General features: G+C 56.8%; 2 protein-coding genes across 4 annotated transcripts in view; both read left to right on the top strand.

Moving 5' to 3' along the window:
- Positions 1–94: 94 nt before the first annotated feature.
- On the top strand, positions 95–12,819 carry AP3B2 (adaptor related protein complex 3 subunit beta 2). The gene is given in 31 exon segments (XM_030015071.1): positions 95–285; positions 3,421–3,496; positions 3,618–3,692; positions 3,828–3,923; positions 4,010–4,170; positions 4,314–4,380; positions 5,304–5,486; positions 5,590–5,766; positions 6,004–6,101; positions 6,400–6,454; positions 6,608–6,679; positions 6,844–6,906; positions 7,128–7,260; positions 7,343–7,452; positions 7,528–7,686; positions 7,688–7,705; positions 7,790–7,976; positions 8,078–8,112; positions 8,114–8,197; positions 8,425–8,536; positions 8,860–8,926; positions 8,928–9,059; positions 9,134–9,305; positions 9,398–9,458; positions 9,866–9,972; positions 10,080–10,311; positions 10,417–10,501; positions 11,133–11,230; positions 11,340–11,363; positions 11,957–12,095; positions 12,327–12,819. Coding segments are annotated over 31 exon segments (3,342 nt in total). The 5' UTR covers positions 95–172; the 3' UTR covers positions 12,478–12,819.
- A 503-nt stretch (positions 12,820–13,322) lies between these two features.
- Positions 13,323–26,147, top strand: part of CPEB1 (cytoplasmic polyadenylation element binding protein 1) — a 43,775-nt gene continuing 30,950 nt past the window's right edge. Inside the window, exons 1-2 of one of the 3 annotated variants that reach the window (XM_030015072.2) lie at positions 13,323–13,443; positions 19,853–20,030. In XM_030015072.2, coding sequence (XP_029870932.1) covers positions 13,369–13,443; positions 19,853–20,030 — 253 coding nt within the window. In that variant the 5' untranslated portion in view covers positions 13,323–13,368. Of the gene's footprint in view, positions 13,444–19,852; positions 20,031–21,310; positions 21,417–26,147 lie in introns of those variants that run through there. The other 2 variants (XM_030015073.2, XM_030015077.2) reach the window with 2 other exon arrangements.

Raw genomic sequence — 26,147 nt, 5'->3', positions numbered from 1 at the left:
CCCCTCAAGTCAGGGAGGGGTCGACCCACCTGGGCGATGCCCCCCCCCGAAACCGAGCATCCCTGGAGGACGGGGAGCGTGGGAAGCGTTAGGGCGGTTCCCGTCCCCGCATGACGCTGACATCAGTCCCGGCATCCCAACCGGCCGCATCCCGATCGCATCTCCCGCCGCCATGGCGGCCAGCCCGGCCTACGGGGAGGAAAAGGGGGGCTCCTCCAGCCTGGGAGAGCCCGAGTACGGCCACGACCCCGCCAGCGGCGGCATCTTCTCCTCCGACTACAAGAGGTAAGGACAAGGGCGGGGAGGGACAGGGGACAATGGCCGAGCACGGCTGGGCGGCCGCCACCGCAGGCCTTGGCCGCTGTCCCCGCCAGGGACGTGGTACCCGACTGGGGGCTGGCCACGGTCCCCGCGGTGGGGACGGGGACGGGGACGGGGATGAGGATGGGGACAGGGACAGGGATGGGGACAGGGGACGCCGTCACGCCGCCGCCACTCTGCAGGTTGCAAAGGCCGGGGAGGGTTTTGGGGGAAAATCGCGGGGTTTTGGAGATGGTGTAGCAGGGGGGGGGGGGGGGGTGCTTGAGGACCCCCATTGCACCCCCACCACCACCCCTGGGCTGGGGGTACCGCGGGCACGGTGTCCCCGCCCCGGGCTCTGCTGGCTCCGGTGGCTCTCCGGTGACGGCGTCCCCCCCCATCCAGGTCCCCAGCGTGGGGGGAGCTGAGAAATGTCACCCGTGTGGGGCAGGCTGCTGGGGGGGGCTGGCAGGGACACAGAGGAAGCTGGGGGGGGTCCCTGGAGCTGCAGGACTTTTGGGGTCCCTTTGTCCCCCCCAGCCCTGGCAGTGTGTCCCACTCTGGATGTGTCCCCCACCCTGACCTGCTGGCAGTGTCCCCGGTCTGGCAGTGTCCCCCCGTCCCTGACGGCGTCCCCCATTCAGGCACTGTCCCCCATCCCTGGACCCCTCCCTAATGCTGCAGCAGTGTCCCCCTGTGTGGCAATGGCACCCCTCCTACCCCTTGCAGCGTCCCCCACTCCAGCAGTGTCCCCCCTCCCTGACCCCCTGGCAGTGTTCCCCACTCCGGCAGTGTCCCCCCTCCCTGACCCCCCGGCAGCGTCCCCCACTCCGGCAGTGTCCCCCCTCCCTGATCCCCTGGCAGTGTCCCCCACTCTGGCAGTGTACACCCAGCCCTGTGCCGCTGGCCGTGTGCCCCAGTCTGGATGTGTCCCCCCAGTCCTGACCCCCTGGCAGTGTCCCCCACTCCGGCAGTGTCCCCCCCCCCTCCCTGATGCCCCGGCAGTGTACCCCTTTCTGGCAGCATCACACTGCCTACCCCTGGCTGTGTCCCCCAGTATGACAGTGTCCCCCCCCAACCCTGATCCATTCGCAGTGTCCCCCAGTCTGGCTGTGTGTCCCCCATCCATTGCCACCTGATAGTGTCCCCCAATCTGGCAGTGACACCCCAGTCCTGACCTGCTGGCAGTGTCCCCGAGGCTGGATGTGTCCCCTCATCCCTGTCCTGCTGGCAGTGTCCCCCCATCTGGCAGTGTCCCCCCTCCCTGACCGCCTGACAGTGTCCCCCAGTTTGGCTGGGTCCCCCCATCTCTGACCCCATAGCAGTGTCCCCCAGTCTGGCAGTGTCCTTCAGCCTGGCAGTGTTCCCCTGTCCCCAAGTCTGGCAGTGTCCCCTGACCCTAATCCCACTGGCAGTGTCCCCCAGTATGACAGTGTCCCCCCCCAACCCTGATCCATTCGCGGTGTCCCCCAGTCTGGCTGTGTGTCCCCCAATCTGGCAGTGACACCCCAGTCCTGACCTGCTGGCAGTGTCCCCGAGGCTGGATGTGTCCCCTCATCCCTGTCCTGCTGGCAGTGTCCCCCCATCTGGCAGTGTCCCCCCTCCTGACCGCCTGACAGTGTTCCCCAGTTTGGCTGGGTCCCCCCATCTCTGACCCCATAGCAATGTCCCCAAGTCTGGCAGTGTCCTCCCGCCCTGGCCCACTGGCATTGTCCCCCTGTCTGGCAGTGTCCCTCAGCCCTGACCACCCTGGCAGTGTCCCCCAGTCTGGCCAGGTACCCCATCCCTGAACCCCTGACAGTGTCCCCACCACCTGCGTGCTGCCCTTCACCAGAGCCTGTCCCCTTGTGGCCACAACAGATCTCTCACCGTCCCCATGAGCCATGCGTGGCACACGGGGCAAGAGAAATGCCCCCCAAGTGTCACCCCACCACCCAGGTGGGACACCCACAGGTGTCCCAACCCACCACCCCACCACAAGGTGGGTGTCCCACCATGCCATGGGGTCCCTGGCCAGGACCGAGCCACTCAAAGCACTCAGGGAAGGAGCTCCCTGTAATGTCCCCAAGCCCCAGCTGCAGGACGGGTGTCACTTGGGACGTGACACCCTGATGTGGCCTCGTCCACTGGGATGGGCGTCACGATCGCGGCTGCAACCCAACCCCAACCCCAGCGTCAGGTTTCAGCCGGCCGTGCCGGGAGGAGGAGCAGGGCCACAGCCCTGCCACTGTCCTCAGGGCCACCACCCCCAGCCAAAGCCATGCTGTCCCTGCCACCAGTGCAGAAGCTGCTGCAGCAGCTACCAGGGGGGCCGGCCGGCCGGCCGAAAACATCGGTGGGTGGTGACGCGGCCGAGGAGGTGACAAGCCCGGTGCTGGCCACCGAGGCTGGACAACCTGCCTGCTACAGCGCCCTGCGAGCTGAGGAGCTGCGGCCACTTGCTGGCCCCGAGCCCGCGGTAGCCACCGGCACTGGGCCACCACCGTGGTAAGACCACTCCAAGGAGCCCCCCCGAGACCCTCTGGTGACAGTGGCTCTGGCCGAGCATCGTCCCATGGGTGCCAACCCCGCTGCTGTGGGTGGATGCAGCCTTGCAGGTCCCCCCGGTTTGGTGGGGACAGATGTCCCTTAGAAAAGTGGACAGTGGTGACAACCAGCCTTATAAAAGGCTGGTGGCATTTTCGCAGCCCAGGGAGGGGACTGGGGAAAGGCTCTGCATCGGGGCACGCTGGCATATCCATGCCACTGTGCCCGTGAGGGGACAAGGGACACGCAGCCAAGCTGGGCTGGTGGCCGGGATGGAGCCGGTGATGGGTGCCTGCTCCCTAGGAAGGGATCTGGGGACATCCTAGAGTGACAACCACAGCTGGGCTGGGACGGGGTCCTCGTCCCAGTGCCCAGGATGGGGACAGAGCTGGGTACCAGCACCGCACCAGTCCCTCCGGCTCCTCTTTCACCTAGCTGTAACCCAACTCCTGTCCCCATAAATATTGCATGGTGAAGGGCCAGGTTGCCAGCTTGATGGCAGGCAGGGAGCAAAAAAAAAAAAAAAAAAAGACTAAAAATGGTTAAAAATGGCTGAAAATGGAAATTGGGATTTCCCCCCGCATCATGGTGCAGGCATGATGACCTCAAGGAGATGCTTGATAGCAACAAGGATTCGCTGAAGCTGGAGGCCATGAAGAGGATTGTTGCGGTGGGTGTTGTTGTCACCAGCGGGGACCACTGCTGGTGCCAAGCCATGCTGTGCTGAGCCATGCCGTGCTGTGCCGTGCCGTGCCAGCTGCCCCGTGTCATGCCGCTCCTTTACCCCTTAGATGATCGCCCGGGGTAAAAACGCCTCCGACCTCTTCCCAGCCGTGGTGAAAAACGTCGCCTGCAAGAACATCGAGGTGAGGAAGGTCTTGGGTGGCCCTGGTGGCATCCATGGGTGTCCCCAGGGTCTGGCACCTCCCCTGCAGGAGGGTTTTGGGGATGGGCTGGGTTTTGGGGGGCTCTGAGGTGGCACCACCACCTTCACCCCGCAGGTGAAGAAGCTGGTATATGTCTACTTGGTGCGCTACGCAGAGGAGCAGCAGGATCTGGCTCTGCTCTCCATTTCCACCTTCCAGCGAGGACTCAAGGTGGGTTTGTTTGGGGACCCGGGAGAGGTCTGGGGGGACAGCGAGCCCCCCACAGCTGCACTGGAGCCCCCCACATATTTCCACAGGACCCCAACCAGCTGATCCGTGCCAGTGCCCTGCGGGTCCTCTCCAGCATCCGCGTGCCCATCATCGTGCCCATCATGATGTTGGCCATCAAGGAGGCCGCCTCGGACATGTCTCCGTACGTGCGCAAGACAGCTGCCCATGCCATTCCCAAGCTGTACAGGTAACGGGGGGGGGCAGCTGCTAAATTTTGGGGGTACCAGTAAGGGTCCAGTGCTAGGGTCTCAGCTGCTTGGTGCAGGTAGGTACAGGCAGGGATGTGGAGGAATTTGGTCCGGCCGCACCTGCCCTGCTCTTCCCTCGCAGCCTCGACTCGGACCAGAAGGACCAGCTCATCGAAGTGATTGAGAAGCTGCTGGCAGACAAGACCACGGTGAGCAGATGCCGTGTCTCCCCTGCCCCTAAATCTGGGGATGTCACCATTCCCACTGACCCAGTGTCCTTGTGGGAATGCAGATGTCCTCACCAAATTGGTGTCCTTGTGGGGATGCAGCCATCCATGTAGAGCTGGCATCCTTGCAGTGATGCTGCTGTCCCCACCGAGCCAGCATCTTCATGGGGATGCTACCATCCCCACTGGTATGGCATCCTCGTAGCAATGCAGCCATCCCCGCAGGGCTGGCATCCTCATGGGGATGCCATCGTCCCCACTGATCCAACATCCCCGCAGGGATGCAGCCAGGCCCAGAGCCAACATCTTTGTGGGGATGCCACCGTCCCCACGAAGCCAGCATCTTCGTAGGAATGCCACCATTCCCACTGATCCAGCATCCTCACGGGGATGCAGACATCTCCACCAAATTAGCATTCTCATGGGAATGCAGTCTTCCCTGCAGAGCTGGTGTCCTTGTGGGGATGCCGCTGTCCCCAGTGGGCCAACATCCTCGTGGAGATCCCACCATCTCTGCTGAGCCAGCATCCCCACGAGGAAGCCACCATCCACACCAAACCAGCATCCTCACAAGGATGCCACTGTCCCCGCTGAGCTGGCATCCTCGTAGGGATACAGCCATCCCAGCTTCCTCACGTGGATGCCACTGTGCCCACTGATTGAGCATCCTCGCAGGGATGCAGCCATCCCTACTGAGCCAGCATCCTCATGGGGATGCCACCATCCTCACCAAAATGGCATCCTCACGGAGATGCCACCATCCCCACCAAAACAGCATTCTCCCAGGGATGCCACCATCCCCACCAAACCAGCATCCTCATGGGGATGCCACCATCCCCATCAAGCCAGCATCATGATGAAGATGCCACCACCCCCGTGAGTCACCCTGGGCTTTCCCTCCCCAGTTGGTGGCCGGCAGCGTGGTGATGGCATTCGAGGAGGTCTGCCCAGAGCGCATCGACCTCATCCACAAGAACTACCGCAAGCTCTGCAACCTGCTCATCGATGTGGAGGAGTGGGGGCAGGTGGTCATCATCAACATGCTGACCCGCTATGCGCGCACCCAGTTCCTCAGCCCCAACCAGAACGTGAGTGTGGGATCCTCAGGGTGCCCTGGAAGCCCCCAGGGAGGTGGGGTGAAAGGGGGGTGCTGTTGGGGGGGGGGGTGCAAGGCGTCCCACCTACCAGCAGGAGTCCTTGCTGGAGGAAAGTGCCGAGAAGGCCTTCTACGGCTCCGAGGAGGAGGATGCCAAGGATGCCAAGACAGAGGCGGCCTCGTTGGCCAAGCGCAAGCCCTACGTCATGGACCCCGACCACCGCCTGCTCCTGCGCAACACCAAGCCCCTGCTGCAGAGCCGCAATGCCGCGGTGAGCCCCCCACTCCAGCCCTCTCCATCCCCCAAGGCCACCAGTGGTGTCCATCAGTCTGGGCTCGTGATGTCCCCACCGGCCAAGGAGCCGCGGGGCTCCTTGAGGGACACCTAGAGATGGGCATCCCCAGGGTCAGGCTTCCTCCAGGTGCTGCTGGGTGGGACCCTCGGGGACACAGCCATCCCTCGGGGTGTCCCTGTGCCCACTGGGTGACACTCGGGTGTGTCCCCGCAGGTGGTGATGGCCGTGGCACAGCTCTACTTCCACCTGGCACCCAAGGCGGAGGTTGGCGTCATTGCCAAGGCGCTGGTGCGGCTCCTGCGGAGTCACAGGTCTGTGGCACCCGGGTTGCGGTGGTCCCTACTCTGCCACTCCAGTTGGCGGGACCCATGGGGAGCCCCAAGACCCTGGGAGAGATCCCCAAAAAGCCCATCCCTGCAGGGACATCAGGTTTGGGCAAATTGCCAAAAAAGAGGGCTTTTTGGCCCAGCCCAGCCCAGTCCAGGCATGGGGTGGCAGCATCGTGGTGGCACCAGCCTGGTGGTGGGTCCTGCCCCCTCTTCACATGGACTTGCTGGGGGGGGGTCCAGCCCTGCCCCACTGATAGTGGTCCCCTCCTTGTTCCCACAGCGAGGTGCAGTATGTCGTGCTGCAGAACGTGGCCACCATGTCCATCAAACGGCGGGTGAGTCTCAGCCTTGGTGTGGGAGGCTTTGTCCCTGTTGACTCTGGAGTGGAATGAGGGCTAGCCAAAAGGGTCACCAGGGCCAGCTGCCTGTGGGTGGCCTCAGCGAGGAGGGGGCAGGGATGGCACTAACACCGCTGGCTCTGCATGCAGGGGATGTTTGAGCCCTACCTGAAGAGCTTCTACATCCGCTCCACGGACCCCACACAGATCAAGATCCTCAAGGTGAGCTGGAAACACCCAACAGAACCCATCACTGGTGGTTTTGGGGCTCCATGGAGCCCTTCCCTGTGGGGCAGCTGTCCTCCACGTCCTGGGGACGAGAGGACAGCAAGGACCCGGTGTCCTGGCACCATGCCCCCATGCTGCCCATCTCTTCTTTCCCACAGCTGGAGGTCCTCACCAACCTGGCCAACGAGACCAACATCTCCACCATCCTGCGGGAGTTCCAGGTATGCCATGACCATACTGAGGCCACCAGGGTGCCACCCTGGCATGGCTCTGGGTGCAAAAACACCACCATGGAGGGGACCCCCACCAGGAGGAGTGGGCTGAGGCCATGCCAACCCAATGGGTGGCTCCAAAGAGCCCCAACATGTGACCACCACATGGGGGGATGCCCAGCACTGGCATGTGGGTGACTTGTCATGTGTGTGTCCCCATGCCTGCACAGACCTACATCCGCAGCATGGACAAGGACTTCGTGGCGGCCACCATCCAAGCCATCGGGCGCTGTGCCACCAACATTGGGAAGGTGCGGGACACCTGCCTCAACGGCCTGGTCCAGCTCCTCTCCAACCGGGACGGTGAGTGCACATGGTGGGAGTGAAACTGGGGCTCTATCGCTCTCAGGGCAGGACCTTGCTGAGGCTGGGTCTCTGCCCACAGAGCTGGTGGTGGCCGAATCCGTGGTGGTCATCAAAAAGCTGCTGCAGATGCAGCCGGCCCAGCACAGCGAGATCATCAAGCACATGGCCAAGCTCACCGACAACATCCAGGTGGGTCGGGGCGTTGCATGGCCCGCAGGACCAGGAGAGTGGCAGCGGTGCCACGTGCCCGGGGGCATTTTGCAGGTGCCGATGGCACGGGCCAGCATCTTGTGGCTTATCGGCGAGTACTGCGAGCACGTGCCCAAGATCGCACCTGACGTGCTGCGCAAGATGGCCAAGTCCTTCACCAACGAGGAGGACATCGTCAAGTTGCAGGTCATCAACCTGGCGGCTAAGCTCTACCCTGACCAACTCCAAGCAGGTACCAGGGACGTGGCCCAACGGCGTGCCTCAGTCTCCCCACCAGGGAGGGAGAGGCTGGCCCTGAGCACGTCCTTTGGCACAGAGCAAGCTGCTGACCCAGTACGTCCTCAACTTGGCCAAGTATGATCAGAATTACGACATCCGCGACCGGGCTCGCTTCATCCGCCAGCTCATCGTGCCCACCGAGAAGAGCGGGGCCCTCAACAAGTATGCCAAGAAGCTCTTCCTGGCCCAAAAACCTGCTCCCATCTTGGAGTCCTCCTTCAAAGGTACCCACCCCTGGTCACAGGGCATGGGGACACAGGGCAAGCTGTCACCATGGTGCTGCATGGCTGTCCCCGAGCTGCTGCCACCTCTCACCCCGCTGTAGATCGGGACCATTTCCAGCTGGGCTCCCTGTCCCACCCTGCTCAACGCCAAGGCTGTGGGCTACCAGGAGCTGCCTGACTGGCCAGACGAGGCCCCCGACCCCTCCGTGAGGAACGTGGAGGTGCGTGGAGCACCCCAGGGTGCTGGGGTGCATGGGGGGGCCAAGGTGGGGGCATCATCTCGAGGTCTTGGGAGAGCCCCAGAAGGTGCCCAGGTGCTGCTCAGCTGCCCCATGCCTCCTCCCTGGTGCCCACACAACTGCTTGGGGACCGGAGGGGAGCCAGGGCTGCTGTTTGGGCCCCCCCACCCATGGGCGATGGCTCCGCTCCATCAACCCTGTGCCAGCAGGTTCCTGAGTGGACCAAGTGCACCAGCCGGGAGAAGAGGAAGGAGAAGGTGGAGAAACCTTTCTACTCCGACTCAGAGGGCGAGTCGGGGCCCACGGAGTCAGCAGACAGCGGTGAGGAGCCGGTGGCATGGCAGGGCATGGGGCAGGGGCCGCTGTGGTGGGGCATTGGGCAGGGGTCACTGTGGCAGGGACATCAGGCAGGTGCCACCACGGTGGGACCTGAGTCAGGGGACACTGCAGTGGGGACATCCCATCACGGTGGCAACGTGGCAGGGGGATACGGGGACGCAGTGGAGGGAAGCAGGGATGTGGTGGGGGTTGTGGGGACGCAGCGGGATGCAGTGGGAGGATGGGGGGGATGCGGTGGGACGCAGCAGGGAGCTGTGGGGACGTGGAGGGGGCGCAGCAGTAGGGCTGAGCCGTGCCCCCCGCAGAGCCTGAGTCTGTCAGCGAGGAGAGCGGCAGCAGCAGCAGCTCCGGCAGCTCCAGCTCCAGCAGCGAGGGAGGAGGAGGAGGAGGAAGAGGAGGAGGAAGGCAGCGGGGAGCAGTCGGAGGATAAGGAGGAGGAGGGGGAGAAGAGGCCCAAGAAGGAGAAGGAAGGCTCCCACAAGGCAGCCGCAGGGAGTGTGGGCAGGTACCCCCTGGGAAGGCAGGGTGCCCCCAGCCAAACCCCCACCCCAGCCCCCCTGAGCCGGACTCTCCCTACAGCCCCAGCGAGGAAGAGGAGGAGGAGGAGGGGGCAAAGAAGGCCAAGAAGAAGAAGGCACCACAGGGGAAGAAGGGCCGTGCTGAGACCTCGTCAGAGGAGGCCAGCGGCTCCGAGAGCAGCTCCTCGGGCTCCGACTCCGGCTCCGAGGCGGAGGCCAAGCGGAAGAAGGCGGTGAGGGCCAGGCTGGGCTGGGCGGCGGCACGGGGACCCCCCCCAGACCTTCCATTCACATCACAGCCCCCCATCTCTCTGCCCCCTTGCAGCCCCCCAGCAGCAGCAGCAGGGCCGGCCCCAAGGAGATCTCCCTGCTCGACCTGGATGACTGTGAGTGGCTGCCCAGGGCGTGTGGGATGGCCATCGTGGTGGTGCTGGGGAAACTGAGGCACGGGCACCCGCCCTGGTGGGGTCAGGGCCCCGCGGGTCTCTTGGGAGCTGCTGAGTTGGGACGGGGACCGGTGGGGTGAGTGGTCCTTGTCCCCAGAGGATGGCTGTGGGACAGGTGGCTGTGCTAGCGGGGCTGTCCCTGTTGGGGCTGTGCCCGTGGGAGTGTCCCCATGCGGCTGTGCCCATGGGGCTATGCCCCCAGGGCTGTCCCCATGTGGCTGTCCCCATGGGGCTATGCCACTAAGGCTGTCCCCATGGGGCTACGCCACTGGGGTTGTCCCCGTGGGGCTGTGGCTCATCAGAGCTCTGTTAACCCTTTCTTCCCCCCACCCCTCCACACCCTGCAGTCACCCCCCCCCCTCCCCAGCCCGTCTCCTCCAGCAGCATCGTCTCCACCAGCCTGGTGACCGACCTGGAGGGCCTCACGCTCACGGACACCTCCCTGGCACCTGCCGTAAGTGTCCCCAGTGCCCTTCCTGGGGCGTTCTCAGGACCTCTGCCACCCACGGAAGCCACAGGGAGGGGCTCGGCAGCCCACGCCAGTCCCTCGGTCCCTTGCAGCTGCTGAGCCCGGCATTCGGCACGGTGAGGACCTACGAGCTGCTGCACCGCATGGCGGGCGAGGGGCTCTCGGTCGAGTACTGCTTCAGCCGCCGGCCCTTCCCGGGGGACCCCCACATGGTGGCCGTCCAGATCCAGATCTCCAACAACACCGACGCTGAGGTGAAGAGCCTACGGGTCAGCGAGCCCAAGCCGCTCTCTGGCATGCGGATCCAGGAGTTCCCCGAGATCGGTACGGCACGGCACCGCACAGCCGCAACGCTGCCTGGGGGGGTACAGGGACAGGGGTTGGCTGGTGAAGGGGACGTGGGACGTGGTGGCAGCCTTGTGGTTTCAGAGCGCCTGGCACCCGGGGACATGGCCAGTGTGGTGATGGGCATCGACTTCTGCGACTCCACCCAGGCGGCCAACTTCCAGCTGTGGTGAGCGCCCGGCGCCGGGCAGGACAGGACGGGTGTCCCAGGGGATGGGGACAGCACAGGGTGCTCCAGAGATAGGGGACAGCAGAGCAGGACACGGGTGCTCCAGGGGATGGGGAAAGTGGGATGTGCACTGACGTTTCTCCAGGGGACTTGGGGCAGCAGGGGACTGGTGACAGCAAGGACAGGGCATGGAGTGCCCCAGGGGACAGCAGGACAGGGTATGGGGTGCTCCAGGGCACTGGGGACAGCCGGACAGGCAGCAACAGCCTTCCAGGGGATGGAGGATGGCAGGACAGGCCATGGGGTGCCCCAGGGGACAGTGGGGCTGGGTCCCTGCAGGGGATGGGGGACAGCAGAACGGGCACCAGGGTCCTTCCAGGGGAATGGGGACACTGGGATGGGCATGGGGTTGTCGGGGCACAGCAGGAAAGGCACCGGGCTCCCTGCAGGGGACAAGGAGGCGGCAGCAGCCCCAGGTCCAGCCTGACGGGTTCCCCCTATTCCCGAGGTCTTTTGTGCCTCAGTTGCCCTCCAGCCACCCCCTGCCCAAGGCAGGGACAGGAAGTGGGATACTGGGTGGGGGGGGGAACATTTTGAGTACGTGCCCCCCCTCACCCGCCTGTCTCCCCAGCACCCACACGCGCCACTTCTACGTCTCCATCCAGCCACCCGTGGGGGAGCTCATGGCCCCCGTCTTCATGAGCGAGAACGAGTTCAAGAAGGAGCAGGGTGAGTGGGGGACAGGGGCAGGGACAGGGCAGTGCATGGGCACCCACCGCCCCAGCACCGACGCTCACCCCCCATTTTGTCCCCTCTGCCGCCCTTGCCGTGGCCCTAGAGCACCTCGCGCGGCCGGGCGAGGGTAAGTGGCCGCTCGGCAGGCCCCTAGACTAGCTCCGTTCCCCTCATCCCCCTCCTGCACCCCGCGGCCTGCGGGTTGGGGTGACCACCCTGGTGCCGGGGTGGCCCCGCCGGGTCCTTGTGCAGTATGGAGGGCTCGTGCCAGCCCTGGAGCTCCCAGCAGCGTGTCCGGTGAGTGACGGGGACACCCTGGCCCCATGTCCCCGTGCTTGTGGAGCAGCAGCATCCCCGCCCTGGCCCTCCAGATGGGGGTCTGCGCTGAGCAGCGGGTGCTCAGTGCCCTGCAGCACCCAGCCCCATCGCTGCCGGTGACCTGAGGAGCCCGTCCCCAGGGATGTGGCTGCTGCCACCAGGCAGGCACACGGGGATGAGCCCAGGAAGGGTTGTGGAAGAAGGATTTTCCCAAATCTGTCTCTGTTGGGCTGGAGAGGAGCAAAAGCAGGGCAGCCAGTTCAGGATGTCGTGGGGGACCTGGATGCAGGGAGCTGGCAGCCGGAGGGGCTTGGTTTGGGGAGGGCAAAACGGGGCCTGGCAGGGACATGGCCACTGGGTGCGTGGCCGGAGACAGGCAGGTGCCTCTGCTGCCCGCTCCAGGGAAGCTGACAGGCATGAGCGAGATCACGGAGAAGCTGACGCTGTCCGAGAAATGCCGGAGCGACCACACCATCGTCCAGCAAGTGACATCGGCTGCCAACGTGGGCCGCGTGCCCTGCGGTGCCGACAACGAGTACAGGTAGTCGGACCCCCACACCAAGACCAGGCAGGCACTGTCACCCCTCCGGTCTCACCCGAATCACAGCGGGGACACTCAGGGCTTCCTTTAGGACAAGGAGCCCACATGAACCCACACGTGACAGTGACCGTGGGCAGCAAACACCTCGCCAGTCCCCAGTGGAGCATCCTGGGGACAGGAAGGTGACAGGGGGACAGCTCTCCCTGAAACCCTGTGTTTGCCTGCGGGCAGGTTCGCAGCCAAGACGGTGACAAGCGGGAGCCTGGTGCTCATCACCCTGGAGCGACGGGAGGGCGCCATGGCCCAGCTGACTGTCAATAGCGAGAAGATGGTTATCGGCACCATGCTGGTGAAGGACATCGTCCAGGCCCTGGCGCAGTGACGGCCGGGCCCCGCCGCACCCACAGCCCTGCTCTCCCATCCCCCTCTGCCCCACACTGCTCCCCACAATGCTCCCTGCCCCTCTTTCTGCCGGGTTATTCCCTGCACCGATGCCCAGAGGGGTGGAAGGCAGTGATCCCCAGGCCGTCTTTGCCGCAGGGAGGAAGGAGCGGGACGGGGCGGATGGGACACAGGGCGATGTCCCGCTCGGAGGGGCGGCGACGGCTCCAGCCCCCATGGGAGCACAGCGTGCCTCCAGCCCCCAGCCCCTCACCTCCGTCTCCCAGTGTAACCCCTGTTTATTATGGCCAGGATCTCCCAATAAAGCTCTTCTTGAACCTGCTCCCTTCCCCTCTTCTGCTCTGTGGGCACAGCCCCAAATGCCCCCACGCCGGGCTCTGCCAGCCTCCCCAGGGCAGCCACAGGGGACATCAGGGGACCAGCCATCCCTTAGGCAACTGGGGGTGGCACTGATTGAATTGGGTGGCTGCTGGCTCTTGGAGAAAACCCGGCACTGATACAAAGGTTCAGGGTAAAACCCCCAAGGCTTGGTGGAGGGTGGGAGGCGGTCGGTCCTGACCAAGGATCCGAGGAGTCCTGGGAGGCTTCCAGCTATTTATTCAAAGCAGAATTGCTCGTGCTTTGACCGCAAAAATACCTGCTACGTCAGGACTGGGTCTATTCTGCAGTGTCACTGGAGGGATTCCTGGGGCCAGCTCCGGGAGGCTTTTCATCTCCAAACTGGAAAAAAAAAAAAAAAAAAAAGGAAATCTGACTCTTTATCAAGATCTCTCCTCCCAGCACGGGTTGGGTGGGATTTAAGAGAGCCCTGGCTCTCCCTTTCCAAAGCTGCAGCCCAGCGGGGAGCCAGGCCTAGCACTGGAAGGAGAGGATGAGCAAAGGACGCGCAGGAAGGTCTAGGCCTCAAATCGCCTCAACTCCGACCCCTTCTGCTGCTGCAAAAAGGGTGAGGGCCTTTCTGCTTTTTCCAGCACCTGGGTAGGAGATGGGATAAAATCACCTTTTATTTTTTTGATGGGTGAGGAAATGCTGGCCAGAGCAGCAGCACCACCAACCGCTGGGTGTCAAGCGCTTGTTCCCACAGGGAAAAAGCCCATTTCCCCACCGACCGAGGCCAGAGCCGCAGCGCTCAGCCCTGCCTTGCGCCCATGGCGGGGCTGAAGCCGGGAGCCAGCAGCCCCCCCACCACCCCATTCCCCTTGGGGGCGGAGGAGGGAGGAAGCTGTTTTAACCCCTTGGGGGTCCCATTCCCCTCACAGGGGGCACAGCGAACACCACAGCCGCTGAGGCGGCCCCTGGATGTGGGGTGGGGGCATGTTCAAGGCGCCGCCGGGCGTCGTGAGAAGAGGGAGAGACACCGCCTCAAGGCGGGAACCAGCGCGCGCCCACCACCTCACGCGGGGCACGCCGGGATTGGGGAGGAGTAATGGGGCGGGGGCGCCACGCGGTGGGCGGGCGCCGCGCGCATGCGCTTCGGCCCCTTCCCTCAGCGGCGCCCCCCCCCCCCACCCCCCCCCCACCCCCCCCCCCCCGGTGTGGGATAAAAGCCGGCGGGGCGGGTAAGGTTGTCCGCTGCCGTCGCTTCCCTCCTCTACCGGACTCCGCCCGCAGCGTCGCCGCCCCCCCCCCGCAATGGCCTTCCCGCCGGTGAGGGGGGGGGGAGAAAGAAGCGGGAGGGACACGTGCCGGCGGGCCCGGTGCCTCACAGAGCCGAGGCGGGAGGGAGGAGAGCAGGCGGCGCGCGCGGCCCCTTTAAGGCCGCCCCCGTCACGTGGTTTCACACGTTGGCGGCGTGCGGCGGTAGGTGGGGGGGGGGGAAGGGGGAGCGGCGCTGAGGTGATTTCCCGCCCTTTCTCCGTGTGTGGTGGTGGAGCAGTGGGGATGGAATGCTCCTTCCCTCAGCGGACTGGCCGAGCTTGGCCTCCGGGGCTTGGCCCCCGCTCGGCCCCCTCCATCCCCCGACGTCGGGCCCCACTGCTGAGTCCTGAAGCCCGGCAGCTGCCGCCCGCCCCTCCCCCCCGCCCCCCGAGATTAGAAGGGGCTCCGAAGGAGCTTTGCCTCAGGGAACCCATGAACTGACCCGTGCTGCCTTCAGGGATGAAGCCATTACTGGAGGAAACCCAGTGGTCCTAGTCCAGTGAGCGAGCGGTGCCTGTGATTGCTCTCGTCCCAGGTTATTGGGGAGGGGAGGGGGGCGGCAAAGCTGAGCTGGAGGTGCTGAGTTCTGGTTCGTGATGGTGGGCTGTGTTTTGGCTTGAGCGGGTACTCATGGTCTTGCTTGGTAGCAAGTGGTAGTTCTGAGTGCTTCTAGACTGTTGTTCTGAGTGTACAAAGTGAATGGAGCTGCTATTTTACTTGTAAACCAGGTGACTGTAAGCTCCATGTAGCAAGACTGGCTTTTGTTGGTGACCCAGTCCCTAACTGCACTGTATAGACAAAGGCAAGAGACAAGTCTTATGAAAAACAAGTTCTTTTTTTACCCTTCAGTATTCCGCAGCTAAAACCAATTAATGCTTGTTGTGGCTGCTTTCCTGATAGGCTAACCATGTGTGTTGGCAGCTGGAGTGTTGGTGCTCCGGTGTAGGGGCTCCAGCTAGAGCTCTGCAAAGAGTGGGAGCTGTCTTTTGTGAGGAGTTTCAGGATCCTGTTGTTTTGCTGCAGTTTATCTTGACTGGAACAGTCTCCCTAAAGCAATTAAAACCTTACTCTGTTTTGATAGTGTGCTGAAACAGGCAGCTGTGATACTGCTTGTTTCCAAAGCTACGTGAGTGATAGCTTAATGTTTTATTCTAAAAAAATACCAAAAACTAGGTGCCTCGACAGGGAAACTTCTTTAAAAATAGGAGTTTTGGCAAAATTGGTGGTGTTCTGAAGTCAGTGATCCCCTGTAAAATAATACCATCAAAATCTTCCAGTCTTGATTCCAGCCAGGTGTGTTCAAGACCCTCTCCACACAGTTAAAACCTGGCAGAGCTGCTTAAGCTCAGCCTTGCTGATGGTGAGAGAGCTGATGCAGCCTAGCCTAATGCTGTTTAGGATGAGTTGGGTGTGTCAGCTTGTTGCTTTGTTAGTGGTGTTGCTCAGTAGGAACAGTTACACCAATATTATGCTTTGTATTGGTGTAGCCGACTCCAGCTTGGGAAGCAAAACATACTAGTAAAAAAAGGACTTTTAGAGCTGTCTTTGATCAAGGTCTGGAGCCATCTTGGCTTGATTATGTTGAGGCTGACACCATTTTAACAGCATGTTAAATTCTGTCTCAGGATTCAAGGCCCTCTTGGCTGTAGCTACAGTGCTGTGAACCCCTTCAAGCATTGGTACGGCACTGCCCCAGTGGGATTTCTGTGAAAGATGTAAAAAGCAAAGGCTGAATTGTGGCTGAGGTGGATGAGCCTTGTCTGTTCCAGAGTGTCCCCAGGAGCTAATGCACATCTTGGCCATACCGGCAGCTGAGCTGTGTTTAATGACTTCCCTAAGGATTAGGATATCCTAATCCTGTGCCAGTGCTGTTGTGATGCTGCAGGTTCTGCCTAGCCCTGGGATTTCATTATTTGTAGGTTTACCTCGGGGCTGTGGTGGTGCCCTCATTTCCACTTACCTTGGACATCTTTGGTGGCTTTTGCTGCACAAGTGTATGTTGTTCCGCTGACTGAGCTGCTACAGGTTGTGCATGTGTCTCTGGAGTGGGACCTCCTGCAGTTAAACCTCAGGCTGCAGTCATGGGATTTGCTTGGGGCTGATGGGGCGGGAACTCCAGAGACCCGACAGCTGCTGTGCTTTGGCTGCCAGCCTCTTGATGCAGATCCACCAAAACAAGAGCTCTCTACCATGGTGGAAAGGCTCATTGGTTGTCTCTCTGTTATTCTGAGGGAGTGGAAACTCCTCCTCCCTATTCCAAATCAAGCCTGGCACTCCTTTTCTCGCTCTGGTGTGTTTTGTTTGGAGTGCTAGAGGTGTCTGGAGCCTGACAGTGCCCTCCTTGAGACCTTGGAGAGTCCTGGGGATGCATCATCATGCTTGGACGTGCCTTCTTGGTTAAGGGTTTAGCTGAGCCAGGATAGGATGGACCATACTCCTGTCTGAGATTCGCCTTGCTGTGTCTTTGTCTGTGATGCTTCTTGGGTCTGTGTTCCAGATCTACCACAATGATTTAACCTGAAGCCTCTAAATTGTTTGCTCTGTGGCACTGTGTGCCTACTGTAGGGAACTGAATTGCCTTTCTCATTTGCTTCTGGTCTAGGAACATCCCTAGAAACTCTTAGCTCTTAACAGAGACTGGGTGTCTTACCAGGTGTCAGGAAGCAGTGTTTGACTCTTGATGACTTTAAGCAACCTGTCAGCTGGATCATGTTTCTCTATTGACTTGTTCATCCAGCAGCTGCACCAATAAAACAGTGTCTCCTCCTCTGGATTGGGATTGTGTGCTGTAGCAGGCAGGACTGGCTGAGAACGGCTATTGTTGGGTCACTGGTTACACCCTGGTGTTTCACACAACGTGCCAGGGCCTGTGGTGGAAGGAGGACCCACCAGTGCTCCTGGACTGGTGCCTCAGTGAAAGCAGAGTGGATCACCAGCTCCGAGTGTGGGCTGTAGCTGTAGTTGCTGCTGCGTGGAGGACTTCCAGAGAAGCCTGAACAGGCAGTGTGTGTTTAACTATTGCAAAATCCTTCAAGATGGAGAAAGCGAATCCTAGCTGGGCTCAAGAGTGTTCCTTTGCTTGTCTTGGCTTAGGGATGTGAGGGTATAGCAAGTTCTGGAGGATGTGGCCTCAGGTGTGATATTTTCCTGTGCTTTGGTATTAACTCTATTGAGACTGAAGGATATGGGCGTATTCTCCAGCTACATTACATGTTGGCAAATGCTTTCCAGCAGACTATCCAGGCTGCTGAATGGTTTGGGCCCTGCGTGCTTTGAAGACCTTCAAAGCTCTTCTCAAAGGAGTATTTCTGAGGGGTCCAGGGAGGAGGATGAGCTTTAGCAGGGGAAGGTATAGAGATGTGAGTCACTTCTTACAAGGGGCTGGATGCCTGCTCCTGCGTCCAGGTTGCTTGCAAGTATCTCTAGGATATCCTTGACAGTCTTAAGGTTAAAAGCTCTGTAAGTGGAAGGAATTTTTGTGGAAATGCTTGGCCATAATCTTGCTGTTTTCTATTCTTGTTTGTAGCAGGACTGGTGCTGCCAGTTGTGGGAAGGATCAAATGCTAAAGTAAGCAGGAACGGGTCAGACATTTGGTTTGCTGCTCAGGTTTATTTTTGTCTTGCTAGCACAAACTCCTAGGGAAAAGCTTTGCCTCTTGCTGTAAGTGGTTCTTTAGCAGTAACAAGAGTAGAGTATGGAGTTTCACACTTGTGCCAAAGCAGTCTGATATGGCACTTCGTTTTATTAAAGATGACTGGCAATACTTTCTTAAATTGAGCTTCTGTACTCCTCAGCTGCTTTTTTATAAAGATGACTTAAAGCTTGCTTTGCCTGTTTCCTCTTGCCTGAAGCTCACTTTCAGCCCTACCTGTTTTATTCTTGGCTTGTAAATGTTCCTGCATTGTGCCTGCAGAGTCCCAGGACCTTATGTGGGGGTGGGCTGAGCCTTTCAATAGACAAAGATCCCTGACCCCAGTGCTGAATAGATCTTAATAGCCTTAAAGGGGCTGAAATCCTGAATCAGTTGTTCAGGTCCTGCCTGGACGCATCGTGTGAGTTGACAATTTGGTAGCATATTCCTGTTGCTTCCAGGACAGGGTTTCCTTTGCTTTTAGCTAAATGGTGGTGGGGGAAGCTCTCGTGTGGAGAAAACTCTCAGATCATATGTTATGGCAATAAAACTGCTCCAAATGACGGGGGGGGAAATGCAAGTCCTGTACTCGGGCTGGGCTAAAGTTCCTGTGTCCATGTGAAATTCAGTTTAGACCTGCCTTCTGCCACAGGCCGCATACTGGAAAGATCAGCAAGGGGTGTTTTGAAAGTAAAACTAGCTCAGTGCTTCAGGCTTGCTAGTGGGTGAAGCAGGAGGAGATGTGGGGGAAGTCAGGCCCAAAACTCTTGCAGGAATGCATCCAAAAGGTAGACGTATTAAATGTCTCCTTGACAAGTACAAATGGCCCAATTTAGAGCTATAGGTTTCTGTGTGTCTTGGAGTAGCAGAGGCTTGTTTGCCAGCCTCACTGCAATTCAGTTCTTTGAATTTGGCTCTAACTTGATTTGCTTAATGGCAAGGATTCTGCTCCAGAGGCCAAGACTGGCGAGGTTGTGCCTTCCTGCTCTTCTCTTTAATGTGGGTCTTAATTGATAGTGATACCGTTTGCTCAGCATGTTCAGGAGCAGAGTTCTGCTGCAGTGACTTTTGGGTGGTGGGAAGACCTGCCCCTGTTCCAAAAATGCTGGTTAGAGATTAAGTTTAGTGGCTTCTAGATTGGCAGAGGCTTGAATGTTGTGCAGCTGCATCGAAACAAGCCTGGATGTGAAAGTGGCTTGCAAGCAGAGCTGGGGAAAGCAGCTGCTCTTGCTGGTTCTCTGGACCAGCACCAGGAAGCAGGAAGGGTTTGATCTTTTTCATGCAGAGGAAGCTTTACAAGAGCTCTGGCTTGTTTAGGATGGTCCCAAAACATGATGCTGGAAGATCAGTGTGGAGGGTTATGCTAAAGCAGAGCTTGTTTGGGGTAACCTCCCTTTATGGTCAGGAGCTGCTACCTAAAGGGAAGATCAGGATTTGAACCTCTGCCCTTCCAAGGGATACCTCGGAATTTGGGGCTATGTTTGATTAGCTGGGAAGCCATGTTTTTTTTCTGCAAGCCTGTTTTCTGAAGTGATTGCATGGCTGCTGACTTGGGCTGTTCCAAGATGTTGTTCCTAGCTCCTAAATATGTGTGGTAAAGTGAGCCTTGCTCTCTTCTGCTGTGCACAGGAGGAGCTGCTGTGGTTTCTTGTGGTGGCTGCCTTGATGAGCATCCCCCTTGTCCTCCAGTGTCAGGAGGCTCATTCTGGGGAGAAGGTGCATGCCTGTGTTAATCAAATCTCTGCTTTAGTGTTGTGATGTGCTGGAGAAAAGCAGCAGAGAGCTTATGTTAGCAACCAAACTAGTTTGGGTGCTGTGGCTATTAGTCTAAAGTTCATCTGAGCTGTGGTGCGCTGGTACCTGTTTGTGACTGGGGTGGTCCTGGTCTGGTGGGCTGTGCTGACAACTTGCTGACCCGTTTGCTTAACTGGTTCTTTAATGCCAAGAATTGTATTTGAATGTTACTAAAACCTGGAGCTAAAGCTAATGTGAGTATTGGAGGCAATCCAGACTTTCTACAATGTGTTGAAAGCTGAGTGGTGAGTACTAGCCTGCTTGACACTAATACTTGTTCTTTTTTACCAGAAAGAAGATACTGGGAGGAGCATAAAAGACTGCTGGGATAGCCCAGATGCCCCTGCACTTTCCACTTGCAGCAATGCAGATATATTCCGCCGAATAAATGCAATGTTGGACAACTCTTTGGATTTCAGTGGAGTCTGCACCACCCCTGTCACAAAAAGCAAACGTGACATCCTGCCAGGTGATGTGTTTGGCTGGGTTTTAGGTGATCTTGAGGATTTGGGGCTGGCAGAAGGAGGGAGTTGCTTTGTGGTACCTAGCGAACATGTGGTGGTGGTAATCTGTGGTGGTTGGCATGTGCTCATGATCAGGGATGCTTGGAGTTGGGGTTAATGCTGTTTTGGTATCGGGGGGGGGGGGGGGTGTCTCATTTCTGTGCCTGAAATGGATAATCCATGTGTTCCCTGGCAGTGTGGAGGTGCCTGGGAAGGCTTGCTTATGCTCCCTGTGATGCTGTGGATCACTGTGTGGGCAGAACGTGAGCTTTCGCTGCCTGACCTGCCAACTTCTGGCATAGATAGTTCCAGCAGACTCATTTAGTCTGCCTTTCCTGGAGGCCGGATTAATCTGTTTGGTTAGTATGGCTGATCTGCTGCATATATTAAAAATGCAAAAGAATTTTGAATAACCATGTTTGCTACAGGTCAGTTAATCAAGTATTTAAGGGCACACCAAAGCAGTACATGTAGGTGAAGACTTTCTTGCAAAGCAAGCTTGGGATTATGAAATCAGTGCTGTGAGTTCTTGCTTCCTACAGGCTGAGGGGAGTGGGCATATTCTGCTGTCTTGCACTTGATCTGCCTCAAAACAAAAGGCTCCATGCCAGAGCAAAGATTGTTGGGTCCAGGAGTATTTTTATGTAAGTGAAGGACGTGCTTTTGTCCCTTTACAGTAGGTAAGATCTGCCAGTAAATGTACCTGCCCGGTGCCTGATGTTCCTCTTGCCAGCACACTTCTATGCGATGGTACTTGTGCCAAGGATTTGGGCACTTGAAAGAGATTGCTGTTGCTCCTCTAGCCTTTGAATTATAGGGTCAATAAACACTTTGGCCATTATTGTAAACAAACTGACCCTCTGGACTTGTCCCAAAACAAAGTGGGAAGGGACAAACCTCACCAGCTGGTGACCTTGCAGGCTGCTATAGGCAGAGAAGCTTTCTCTGCAGTCACTTGGAGGCAGGGTTGTCTTGTGCTTGTGGATAATCTGATGAGTTTTAATCAAATGGGTGTAAAAAAAAAAGCTGCAAATGGGTGTCTGGGCACCCTGTGGGTCTGTTTGATGCTTGCGCAGTGCAACTTTGTTCTGGGCTAGGGAAATGACTGCTACCAGATGACTTCCAGGGCAGCTTAATCTCCTGGGTATTTGAAGGGCTTAGCACTGTGGACCAGGGGCTGATCTGGCCATGTGATCCTGTGCTGGCGCTGCAGAAATACCAGAGGAAGCGAATCGTTTGCTTCGAGGTACGGATCTACAGCCAGCATTGCTTGAAACGTGCCTAGTAAAATGGTATTGGAGGATATGCTGGCTACTCCTGAGCAGTTGCGTAGTGAATATTAAGGAATTCAGGTCAGTGGTGTGGTTAGTGGTGCATTTTTAGAGATTCGCTGTTGTACTGAGCTGTTTAGACATTTTTTGTCCCTTGGCACAGTGGTAGTCAGTGTTGTATCTGATCTTGATGCACTGGAAGCATAAGGGAGAAATAAACCTAAGTATTTTCCTTTATCTCCTTACAATGAGTTCATGAAAGAGTTGTTTCTGGCTGCCTTATTGAAATCTTAGCTATAGCCCTTCATATTCCATTTATAATTTGGAATGGGAAGGTTTCCTAATTAAGTTCCAGCTTACTTGCCAAAGTTAACTTGGTTGATAAAGGAACTATCCCTGCCCACTAGAGCAGATTCATCCTGTGAAGATGTGGGTTAGTTCTGGTTTTGGGTCTGGGCTTAGAGCTAGCCCATCAATTTTAATTTGCAGTACTGTCTTCTAGACTTCTAAAGCTCTTCTCTGAGGAACTGGAGTATTCACCTGGCAATGAAATGAACCTGCTTACTGGCCTGCTGCATGTAAATCTCTGCTTGGTCTGTCAGTTACTGTTGTATTTCTTATGGATGTCTGGAGCAGAGGGTCTTGCCTGGTGTGGAGCTGCTGGCAGGTGGTGCCTTGATTGGAAACTGGGTGAAATTCCCTTCAGTGGTGTTAAACTGTGCTTGTGTTTCAGGCTATCATTGAGTAACTTTGGTGGAAGACCTCTTGTAGGACAAATACAATGGGATTTGCATGTAAAAAAGGGAGGCCTCCTCTAGCAAACATTATTTCTGCTGCAGGGCAACCAAAGTTGGGCTTTTTGGGACATCCTAAGCAGCTTTTCTTGTTCCTGACATAGCAGTTGAGGCCAGTCTCATGAGTGGGTGTTGGCTGCTGGCACAGCCACTTGTGCAGCTCGGGGACCAGTGGGGGGGGGCCCTGTTCAGCATTAGTTAACCTGACAGGAGACTTTAGCTTGTATCAAATCTCTTGTGCAGTGGCACAAATGCTTGTGATGGTGTGAGGGGAAGAGGCTTGCTCACTTCCCAAAGGATGCTGGGCACTGCTGACCCTGGGCTAGAAAGTGGCTGCCTTGGGTGCCCTCACTGTTTAGGCTAATGGAAACGTGATCTCTTTCAGAAGGTGCCTCTGGGCTGTACAAGAGACTGATAGAGTACAACCTGAGCTACGCTGGCCAGGCCAGCAGTTATCAGCTGTAAATATGTGGATGAGTCAGCATTTGCCAGTGCATCAGCAGTTCAGAGTTATTAGTCTACTTGCAGTCCTAGCCTTGTTTTGTTGGTGTCAGAGTCAGGACCTCTCAGTAGGTAATGAGGGCCTGAATGCAGCACTTCTGCAAGCTTTCTTCTGTCTCTGGATGGGTAAAGTGCATGAGCTGCTTCCCTTGTTTAATGTGTTGCTAATGAACATCATCTTCATGGAAAAGTTCGTGCTGGACACAAGCAAGAACACAAATCCTAGGGCAGCTGTGATCTGCAAATGGGGAGGTGCTTCAGTGCTTGGACCCTGGCCTAGGTTGTGGCAGTCTCTTGCAGAAATTCATACCTGATGGCTGTAGGGCTGAGCAGCTGATTACTAAAAGGCAGAATATAATGCAGCTAACTGCCCCGTGTGCTGGGCAGATGGTTTAGAGCCTGAAGCAGGCTGTTGGAGCTGTTTGCCATGCCTTTGAGTGAACAAGATGAGGCTCTGCAAGATCAGTGTTGTGTCTTCAGTGAGCCTGGCTTCTGGGTAGGTGACCAAGGGAGCGGAGACCCTTGATCTCATGTGGTATCTTGTCACTGCTCCAAGTTAAATCACTTCTGAAGAATTCATGAGCCTCTGGTGCTTTTACTCAGTGCAGGAACAACTTGTGTATTGTAGTTAGGCTGTATTATCATGAAATTCATAGCTTGGGCAGTCTTAATGAGCCTGGAGATCCACCCTTAATGTAGTAGCTATTGTAGGTGAAAGAACTGTCTTTTTACAACTTAAACTTTTTTGGTGGGAGAGTCTGGGGAAGCGATTTTATTCCAGCAGGGGAAATACTTGTACTTTTTTCATGGTACCTCAAGCTTTTCAGTTGTCTTCCTCAGGTCAAACTAAATTTATCCTGGATTGGACTTGTGTTTAAGAAGCCACATTCAGCATTAAGAGAATTACACGTGGTGGAGAAGGGATGGCAGAAGTTTGTGACCTTTCACTAATGCTATTGGGGAAACACGTGTGGAGACGCCTTACTCGGTGTGATGAGGTGCGCAGTAAGATGGTGCTGAGAAGAGATCAGTACAGTAGCAGTCTGAGCAATGTGAGAGAACAAGCTTATTCAGCAGTCCTGGATCTGACACAGTTGGAGGGTTATCCAGACCTGGGTGGAGCTGTGTGGTAGAAGGGGCTGCCACTGGAGACTTAGCTTGTCATGCCTAATGTTAAATCTCTGTAAAGATCAGTTTGCAGTTAATGATAATCCTTGGTGAACTTAGTTGCCTTGTCAAAATGATCCAAGTTGTCAGGCCCAGCCTGACGACTGCAGTGGTTCATGGGTGCTTGCTCTAGCAGTTCCCCAAGCACTAGGCTTAAGTTGCTAGCCCAAACCAAAGGGTACAGTGCAGCAGTGTGGTGAAAGCTGTAATTGTAGAACCTGTCTGGTAGCTTCTGGGACAGGATTGCATGGTGCTTCAAAACACCTGCCTTTCAGGCTGATTAGTCCTCTCTGAAGAAAAGCAAAACTTCCTCAGCAAGGTTGTGTAGTGCAGACATTAACCTTTAGTGGCTTTTAGTGTGGTGTTGGAGATGGGAGAGAATGTGGCCTTGATAGAGGCAGGAGTCAACATCTCCCACCAGCTCAACTCCTGTCAGTGCTGCTGGAGTACAGCCTGACCTTGAGCAACTGCTTCACATGGAATGTGGTTCTCCTCTCCCAAATATAAAGCTGATCTGCATGTTCATCACCTGTCTGAATAAGAATGTGAGCAAAGCCAGTTTCTTAAGGCAGCAGGTGGTTTGTTTGCCAGGCTTTAAAGCTGGGCCTTGCTGAGTGGAAGGTGCTGCTACCAGATTTGTTTAAAAAAAACCAAACCAACCTAAATCAGCTTTTGAAATCATCATCCTGTTTTGTAGCACAACTTCCAGCTTAATGAAGTAGAACTGTGAGTAAAGCTCCCTCTTCAGCTTTGCAAGCCCATTTACTCACCTGGTGAAGCTGACAGCTTCAACTGAAGGCAATGCTGGCTTAAAACAAATGGGATTTAAAAGGATTGTAGGTACCCCAAATGTCCCAGCAGCATTGATTTCCCTTTCATTAAGCCCTGCTCATCTAACTGAGACAAAGCGGCCATTATTTTGCTATAAATTGACAGTCCATTGTGTGAAGAAATGGGAGATGCTTAAATGACTTCCTGTGGATGGGAGTGGCCTAAGGTGTCAAGTTCAGTGTAAAGGCTGTTAGTTGTGGCCCATCATGTCCTAATGATTCTCAGTGGCTGCTTTATTTAAGGAAAACTGAAGGACAAATGCAAACCCAGACTAGGTGATGACTAAATTGGCTTCCTGTTTGCTCTCAACTGCAGTCAATTAATGACCTATCACTTGTTTAGCCACCCAAAAAGTCCCCTCTGGTACTATAATGTCAGTTCCTCTGTTCGCTGCCCTGCAGCCATGAGGAAACATGCCAGACAGTGCTGGATGCAGCTCACCTGATGTGTGTGGTCTTGGATGAGGGGACAAAATGTTGTAAAATGCAGAGACCCAAAATTAGCACTGCTTGCCTGGAGTGTGTGGGGTTAACAGGGTGCCTGAGGCAGAGCAAGGCTGTTAGCAGGAGCTCACCTGGAGCTGGCAGCTTAGAACAATTGTGTTTGCCCCAAAAATGCTGTATGCCAGGTAGACACATCCAGGATAGTGAAATTCAACACCGGTGCTCCAAAAGAGGTGCACGCCTACTGCCTTTGGTTTTGGCCTTTATTTCAAGTGTCACATTAACAGGTCTTTGCCTGCATGGGCACAATGCTTTTCTATACTGGAAAGTAGTTCTAGTAAATGGGTTTCTTCATCAGATCTGCAAATGGAAGTAGATCACTGTGTTCTGCAGAGAGCAGGGACTTTGCCTAGAGCTGTTGCACTCTGCAGCAGTTGTGAATTGGATGGTGTTGCTGAAGATCCAGCAGGTTTCCTGACATACTGTGCTCTGTCGTTCAAGCTTTGGTGCTGTAATCCTGTGGCAGTCTCTCACTCTTACTCTTGCAAGAGGTGGGTAGAGGAGCAAGGCTAGTTGCGGTGCCGTCTTCCTTAGTTTCTTAAATAGTTGCTTGCTAGCTGTTCAAGTGTTTGTGGTTACTGGAATAAGGCAGACTCCTTCATCTGGCTGTGAAACAGGTCATGCAGCAGCAAATGTCTCCGCTTGTGGAATTTTTCAGATTACAGGGAAGATGCTTAGTTGTGTATCAGGAAAACCTCTTGTAACTAGTAGGTTTATGCCTAACAAGAGCTTTCCTAAGCCCCTGATGATCCCCCATGCACCTTAGGAATACAATTGGCTCATCCTCTAAAAGCTTTCACTTGAGATTTGTTTGTCTTGTGTGCAAAACATACTTGAGAAGCTTAATTTTCAGGGATGCAATTCCTAGCCTTTAAAACTGGAGGTGTAGAGGTGTGAAAGGCAAAACAATGCTTCTGCTGTGAGCTGCCTTCCCATTTGTGATCCCAAGGCTGCAGAAGTGCTGGCCTTGCCTCCTGCTTCTCTGGATTTGGTTTGGAAGTTCAGCCTTGGTCAGA

The sequence above is a fragment of the Aquila chrysaetos genome, chromosome 5, assembly GCF_900496995.4.
Source record: "Aquila chrysaetos chrysaetos chromosome 5, bAquChr1.4, whole genome shotgun sequence".
NCBI lineage: Eukaryota > Metazoa > Chordata > Aves > Accipitriformes > Accipitridae > Aquila > Aquila chrysaetos.
This window is presented reverse-complemented; position numbering and strand designations above follow the sequence as displayed.